At 48.4% G+C, this 7,975-nt stretch overlaps 1 protein-coding gene across 1 annotated transcript; it reads right to left on the bottom strand.

Moving 5' to 3' along the window:
- Positions 1-4,256: 4,256 nt before the first annotated feature.
- On the bottom strand, positions 4,257-6,766 carry LOC104996673. Its single transcript, XM_010850993.1, is given in 3 exon segments — positions 4,257-5,178; positions 6,695-6,737; positions 6,740-6,766. Coding segments are annotated over 3 exon segments (375 nt in total). The 3' UTR covers positions 4,257-4,873.
- Between the last annotated feature and the right edge of the window lie 1,209 nt (positions 6,767-7,975).

The raw sequence follows: 7,975 nt of genomic DNA, 5'->3' as shown, positions 1-7,975 counted from the left end.
GCCCCCGTTGGAGCTGGCAAGTAAACTCAGTAAGGCCTCGACCACCACATTCTGGCACCTGGCACCACACCTGAGCACAGCAAGCACTTGACCAGCGTTCAGTGAAGAGTGCGTTGACTGGGAGCACAGGAGGCTGCTGCCTTCCCTTCCTTCCCAGAACAAGGAGATGTGACAGCAGTGGCAGTGCATCAGGGGAGCCAGAGTTACTGGGCGCCCAGAGCTATGCTGCCAGTTAGTGGCACATAGTGATTCAGTCTTCACAATAGCCCACGAGGTAGGTTTTTACCAGCCTCGCTTTTCCTCTGATTGATTTTTTTTTGTTTTGTTTTAAAATTGAATTATAGTTGATTTGGGCTTCCCTGGTGGCTCAGATGGTAAAGAATCTGCCTGTAATACAAGAGACCCGGGTTTGATCCTTGGGTCAGGAAGATCCCCTGGAGAAGGGAATGGCTACCCACTCCAGTGTTCTTGCCTGGAGAATTCCGTGGGCAGAGAAGCCTGGCAGTCTACAGTCCATGGGGTCACAGAGTCAGACACAACAGAGTGACTAACACTTTCACTTTTTTGCTATGGTTGATTTACAAAGTTGTGTCATTTCAGGTTACTGCAAGGTGATTCAGCCACACATGCACACACAGATATGTGTGTGTGTGTGTATATATTTTTTTTCTTTTTCAGATTCTTTTCCTTTATGCGTTCGTGTGATGTTTAGTCACTAAGTTGTATCTGACTCTTTTGTGACCCCATGGACTGTAACCTGCCAGGCTCCTCTGTCCATGGGATTTCCCAGGGAAGAATACTGGAGTGGGTTGCCATATCCTTCTCCAGGGGATCTTCCTGACCCGGGGATGGAATCTCCTGCATTGGCAGGCAGATTCTTTACTCCTGAGCGGCCAGGGAAGCCTCTTTTCCCTTAGAGTTTATTACAAAATACTGAATATAGTTCCCTGTGCTATACAATAGGTCCTTGTTAGTTGTGTTTTATATACAGTAGTGTGTATATGTTAATCCCAAGCTCCTTATTTATTCCCATGCCTCCCATTTGGGGGCAGCTTGTAAGGACAATGGAACTAAGATTCTATGAAGGAGAAATATCCTTAGTCTTCTGTTGTCTGGGGCTCTGGAACCCCAAGCCAGACCTACTCAGACTTTGTCTCTTTTGGCTCATCCTCTGTGTGTGCTTCAAGCCCTGATGGGCCAGAGCTCTGAAGAATGACAGCCAGCTGTTTGGTCAAGTTTGCCATGTCTGACTTTGCATACCTCCTGTTCACTGCTGCCGGGCTCCCCAGAGATGGCTCTGTCTTTAGTGAGGAGAGTTCATGGTTCATAAGGCAGGCACCTGGGAAAGCCAGCAGTGGTAGGCAGAGTAGCCCACTGGCCCTGGGGTGGAACCTGCCTTAAACCTGGCTGAGAAGGACAGGTGTGGGGAGACCAGCTGCTGGGTAGGCACATGATCACAATGGTGCCCTCCTTGCAAGTCAGATAGTTCTTTGGATGTCTCGACTTCCAGCTGCTACCTCTCTTGAGGAGAATCCCCTTCATCCATCTCTTTGTCCTGATATCCTTTGCTGATTACCTGCTGGTGCGGCCTTTTGCTGAGGGGTGCAGTGAGAGGGCTGGACGAGTCTCCAGCGATCAATCACATGTGCCGGCATAACACACAGAAGAGTTGGCTGTGGGGGCGCCAGGTGCTGGGAGCCAGCCCTGAGCAAGCAAACGTTTGCTTGACAACATATGCGATTGCTCATTTAGCCTCGAGTTCAGACTTGTAGTCTCTTTCCTGCTCATCTCTCAGGCCTGTCAGACCTGTCCTCCACTACACCATGCTGCACATAGCACGCCCTGCCCCAGACCCGCCCGCCCCGCTCCCTGCGTTTATATGGGAAGCTTGACCTCCTCTGCCTGACTTCCAGGGCTTGCCCAAACTAGCTCACCCTGTGAAGCTGACCACCTGAGTCCTCACTGATTCCAAACCTGGTTGAACATAGGCTCCATCTGAGAAGTTTTTATTTCTTCTTACCTATTAGGGAAAATGTTCAAACATATGAAAAAATAGAGAGAAGAGTATATTGAACCCCTTTGTACCCATTGCTTAGCTTCAACAGTTATCAACTAATGCCCTTATTTCATTTACACCTTACCATCCACTTTTGCAGAATATTTTAAAGCAATCAGACATTTATTTCACCCATATTTAAGGTTGCATCTCTAAAAGATAGGTGTGTTAGTCGCTCAGTCATGTCTGACTCTTTGTGACCCCATGGACTCTAGCCCACTAGGCTCTTCTGTCCATGAGATTCTCCAGGCAAGAAAACTGGAGTGGTTGCCAGTTTCTTCTCCAAGGGAACTTCCTGAGGGGCTCTTTTTAAAAGTCGGATCCTGGCAAAGGATCTGAATAGACATTTTCCTGAAGAAGATATATAGATGGCCAGAGGTATATGAAAATGTGCTGAGCGTCACTAACCTTCGGGGAAATGCAAATCAAAACCACAATGACTTGTCACCTCACACCTGTTAGGATGGCTATTATCAAAAAAAGGAAATAAGTGTTGGAGAGGACCTGAAGAGAAGGGAACCCTTGAACAGTGTTGGTGGGAATTAAATTGGTGCAATCACTATGGAAAATATTTTGAAGGTTCCTCAAAAAAATTAAAAATAAGACTATCAGATGATCTAGCAATTCCACTTCTGGGCATTTGCCCAAAGGTAACAAAAACACTAACTCAAGATATATGCACCCCCATGTTCACTGAAACATTATTTACAATAACCAAATATGGAAGCCACCTAAGTGTCCATCGTGGATGAGTGGATGAAGAAGAAGTGGAATGGGGGTTCAGGATGGGGAACACATGTACACCCATGGCTGATTCATGTGAATGTATGGCAAAAACCACCACAATATTGTAATTAGCCTCCAATTAAAAGAAATTTAAAAAGTAGCTAAAAAAAAAAAAAGGATGTGGTATATACATCCAATGTGCTGATGAGGCAGGTGAGCCTGAGATACAGGCCCAAACCCTGTACTCTTTATTCCCTCCTAATATTTCCCTGCCCCAACTCTCCAGGACCAACTGTCCCCTTAACTGCTGAGAGAGGCATTCCACCAGTAACATCCAGCAACTCACTGCCATGGCACACAGCAGTCGGAGTGGTCTTTCTAGCACCTGCATCAGATCACTTCACTCCCCTGCTCAAATCCTTTCCGCAACTTCCCATCACACTTAAGAGCCACACTCTTCAGTATGGCTGATGAGGCCTACTATGATCTGGCCTGTTTCTACTTCTCCAACCACATCTTTCATTCTCTTTCCTCCCTGGTCACACTGGCCCTTCTGCCGGTCCTAGTACAGGCCAGCCTCACTCCTGCCTCAAGGTCTTTGTGCTTGCCATGTCCTCCTTCAGAAATTCTCTTCCCAGCTCCTCACAGGATTCTTTCACTCGCATCCCCACTGAAATGTCAGCTCCTCAAAGAAGCCTTCCCTGACTACCTAGTATAACATAGCAACCCCTCATCACTCTACCCCATTATCCTGTTCTACTTTTCATATAGCAATTATAATTACTTGAAATTATTGTTTGTGTCTTCTTTTAGGTTGTGGGTGCCATGAGAAGAGGGGTTCGATCATCTCATTCACTGAAACATCTCAAGCAACCAGCACAGAGGGTGGTATGTAACGGGTGCATGTGTACTTGCTAAGTTGCTTCAGTCATGTCCGACTCTTTGCAGTCCAGTGGACTATAGCTCACCAGGCTCCTCTGTCTCCAGGCAGGAATACCGGAGTGGGTTGCCATGCCCTCCTCCAGGGGATCTTCAAAAAAAAGGGGTCGAAACTGCATTTCTTAGGTCTCCTGCATTGGCAGACAGGTTCTTTATCACTAGCACCACCTGGGTACTCAGTAAATATTTGTTGAATAAATGGATCGACAGATGGAATGATATCTTCCCAGTCCTTCCTCTTTTCTCCTTACACACACACACACACACACACACTCACCCAGGGAAGTATTTATCAGGCTCTACATTTCTTAAAGAACCTGCCTACATCCTGCCCCAATTTACACAGGTGTCTTTGCAGGAGCCACATAGGTAGAAGCTACCCCCAAGGGTCTTTTTAGAGGCAGAAGTTCTCAAAGGACCAGGAACCCCATGTGGGAATATACTTACAGGAAACAGGGAGGTTTGGGACCTGGCCTTAGATAACTTGGATTTCAAGTCAGACACTGTTACAGAAAAACATTTTATTGAGCAGTAAGGGACCCCGTTAGGGCTAGAAAAGGCTGGGAATAAAGGAGCATGTGAGCCTCGGGGAGGGGTTGCTGCCACTTGACTCTCCATCATGTTCTTGCTCCAGGGAGCAGGTCTTCCTGGGTCTCTTTATCCTGCCTCCTGATTCAAGGCAGGAGGCTTTTTGGGAAGTCACACATTGCTTCTTTCAGTTTCGAAAACCCCAGCTCCCCTTGGTGTGTGGTGGTGGCAGCTGGCAAATGGCTCAGGCAGGAGCCTGTGTGGTAGACAGGGCCCCTGCGAAGGCCACTCTGCACTTCTCTCTGCTCCTGGGTCCTCATTGGCTCACAGTGTGAAGATTGTTCTTTATTCTGCTCACAAAGGGGCTCCCGAGAATTGAGCAGAGGAACATCAGGTTTTCCTCCAGGCCAGCTTCAGTCCTGGGATGTTCAGAGCAGACTCTCAACCCTGTTTCTGAGGTTCCTTGCTCATGGCCATTTAGTGTGGAAGGAGGCTCCTGGTTGAGGAAGGAAGGCTCAGACAGAATGGCGCAGGTTCTAATCTATGACAGTGGGGGGTCACTGCAGGAAGCAGCATTTGCTGCCCTTAGGCAGTTAAATCATTGCCCTCTCTTCAGAGTGTGGCTCAGCCAGCAGGCTTCTGTGGGGTCAGCCTCCTGCCACCATGCTGCAGTCACTGAATTTTGGGGCTGGAGCAACTGAGGTCTTTATCCTATTCCGTCAGAGCTCGCTGTCTCTTGGGAGTGCGGCTGAGGACTGGCTTCTCTGCTTCCACCTTGGCTGTGGTGGCCACAGGAGCATCCCCGTAGGCTCAGTAGCCATCGACCAGGCAGTGTGTCTCCCCAGGCCAGCCTACCTGTGCTTTTCCACGCCCTCGGTAGAGGACATGGCAGTGACCAGGTGTAGGAGGGGAAGTGGGAGCCAGAGCTGCTGCAAAGAAAACAATTGATCAGTCGCTTCTGCTGTACAGTCTCCTGCCGGAATTTCCCCCTCTCACCTCTCTCCCAGTTTCTGGCTGAAGCCCTTTAGTCTGCTTGACATCCAAAACACAGCCTCTGCCCATCACCCCATGAGTCCCTAGAAAAGGGACTGCTGCTGCTGCTGCTAAGTCGCTTCAGTCGTGTCCGACTCTGTGCTTCAGCCCACCAGGCTCCCCTGTTCCTGGGATTCTCCAGGCAAGAACACTGGAGTGGGTTGCTATTTCCTTCTCCAATGCATGAAAGTGAAAAGTCAAAGTGAAGTCGCTCAGCCGTGTCCAACTCTTAGCGATCTCATGGACTGCAGCCTACCAGGCTCCTCCATCCATGGGATTTTCCAGGCAAGAGTACTGGAGTGGGGTGCCGTTATTGGCTGCCAAAGCAATTCCTAGAGCCTGTGACTACAGCAGATGAGGAACTCTGTTCGCCATTTCCAGAGAAAACCTTAAAATAATTGCAATCAGGATCCCCTCCATCTCTCCCTTCCACACCAGAGAAAACATTCCTTAAGGTCTGTTTTTATTTTTTTATTTTTATTTATTTATTTATTTTTTAAAGGTGGTGGTGGTTTAGTTGCTAAATCGTGTCCAACTCTTGCGACTCCCATGGACTGTAGCCTGCCAGGCTACTCTGTCCATGGGATTCTCCAGGCAAGAATACTGGAGTGGGTTGCCATTTCCTTCTCCATAAGGTCTGTTTTTAATGGAAATGCATTTCAAGTTTTGGGAAAAGGAGTCTAATTTGGTAAGAACCCCTCCCACCTTGGCAACCCCTCTTGGGCCCCATTTATATTGCCTGTTTCATCCACACTGAACTCTAGCCCTCTGATACTTTTATCTAGATTAGAAAATACTAAGGCAGAGTGACCAGGAGATTCAGAACCAGAACCAGAACTTGTGGGTACCAAGTCTAGGCATCAGCCTCCTGGGACACCATCTCCTCAGCCCTCCAGTCTTATTAGCATTTCATCACTCCCCTGGGTTCTTCTGGTCTTTCCCTCAATACCACACCACTCTTTCCCCCAGTATGCACCAGCTCAGTCTGGAATGTGTCCGAGGGGACCCATGTAGATATCCCCATAACTGCATGAAGGTGCCTGGGCTTGAAGGTGAAGTTCAAGAGCAGCCCTCTTCCTTAAACTGCTCCATTTATCATTTGCCGACAAAAATGCATTTGCCTATTGCTAACAGGCCAATCAGGAAAGGATCTGAATGGAAGCGTCTTGTAGCCCAAAGAGTAAGGCTACATTTAAAGACCGGGACCTTCCTGCTCACTTGCCCAGGGATGACCTTTTGCTTATCCTCAGCAATGAGCACTGTGGGTCCCTGAAGGTGCCCCAGGGCACTCATATTACTTACAGTTGGGAAAGTGCTGAGGTGTGTGTGGGAAAGCCCCAAAGGAACATGTGGTGGCCAGGTGAGGCTGTGTATACACAATGCCTCTTGTACAGATGTCCAGTCTCAGCCTACCTGCTGTGTTGCCCTTCCAGGGGACAGAGGACAAGCTAGAGTGAAGATTAGATAGAAGATTCGATCAGACATTCTCTCTTACACAGCCAAAGACTGCTATCTGGTAGAGGACTGGTAGGGAAGTTTCTCCAAGAGCAGCACGTTTGCGCAGTTACCCTGCCATGGAAACTGTGATAAGGGCTGTAAGGTCATCACTACCCAGTGAGGTCATATAAGGAACCTGTGACTTGAGGGGGAGGCTGCAGGCTCTCAGGGTTTTTTGGAGGAGAGCAGAGTGAAGGCAGAGAGGCACCTTGCCTGGCCCCTCACATCTGGGCCTCCCCACGCGTGCCCTAGTCTAGTAGCCACCCCCTGGGGAGCATGCCTGTGGGCTGGCATAGCCCCTGGTGCCAAGGGAGGGCAAGAGAAACCCACATTCTGAGATTGGCCTGAGAGGCAAAATTGACCTAAGAGACACTAGGCTGTATGGTACTAACCCAAAGAGAGACAGAGATTTGTGTGGACTGGGGAATTGGGGAAGGCTGCTTGGCAGTGGGCCTGAAGGACAAGTGAGATATGGACCCATGGGGACGAGTGGGGAGTCATTCCAGTTTGAAAGAATAAAAGCAAAGACACACTCTTCTCGACCTTGTTCTGCCCCAAATATAAATTCATAGCCCTCTCACATTTTTACAACTGCCAAGACTTAAAAGAACAAGAGCTTAAGGGGCCTACCCAAGGCTACAACAGGCAGTGGAGTGGTTCTGCTCAATGGTAGGTTCATATCAGGGTCTGGATTTACAGCCGAAAGGAATGTGAGGACAAGCTCATCCCAATTTAAACTGACACCGAGAGATGTTAAAGGTGCAAAATGAGGGCCCTGATGACTTCACAAAGTGGGAGTGATGGACCCATTTTAATAGGAAATTCAAAACGAACTCATGACAAAATGACAATGTAAACATTACACTCCCCTCTCCCTTAAAAGCAAAAATCATTATAATCCCCCCTCTCTCCACCATGAAAGGATGAGATAACAGGCTAAGTAGCAACCCAGGTGAAAAACATGGTTAACACCGTGAAGAGGTGTTACTAAGACAGTTTGATCCGACTCAAAGAAGGAAAGAGACAGCTCTGCCCTTAGCCTGATCAGGTTCACAGGAAGGAACGTTTGGGGCAGCCTTTGGTAATGTGGCAATGTAAGATAACCTTCTTCAGGGGCTCCCTGTGGCTGACCTTAAAAAAGCAAAGATGGGACATTTGTTTACTGGGGCTGTTGCAGAGGGGATGTGCCCAGGAGGT

This window comes from Bison bison, unplaced genomic scaffold, assembly GCF_000754665.1.
Source record: "Bison bison bison isolate TAMUID 2011002044 unplaced genomic scaffold, Bison_UMD1.0 scf7180017864297, whole genome shotgun sequence".
Taxonomy (NCBI): Eukaryota; Metazoa; Chordata; class Mammalia; order Artiodactyla; family Bovidae; genus Bison; species Bison bison.
The sequence above is the reverse complement of the archived record's forward strand: the minus strand, read 5'-3'. Positions and strand labels throughout refer to the sequence as shown.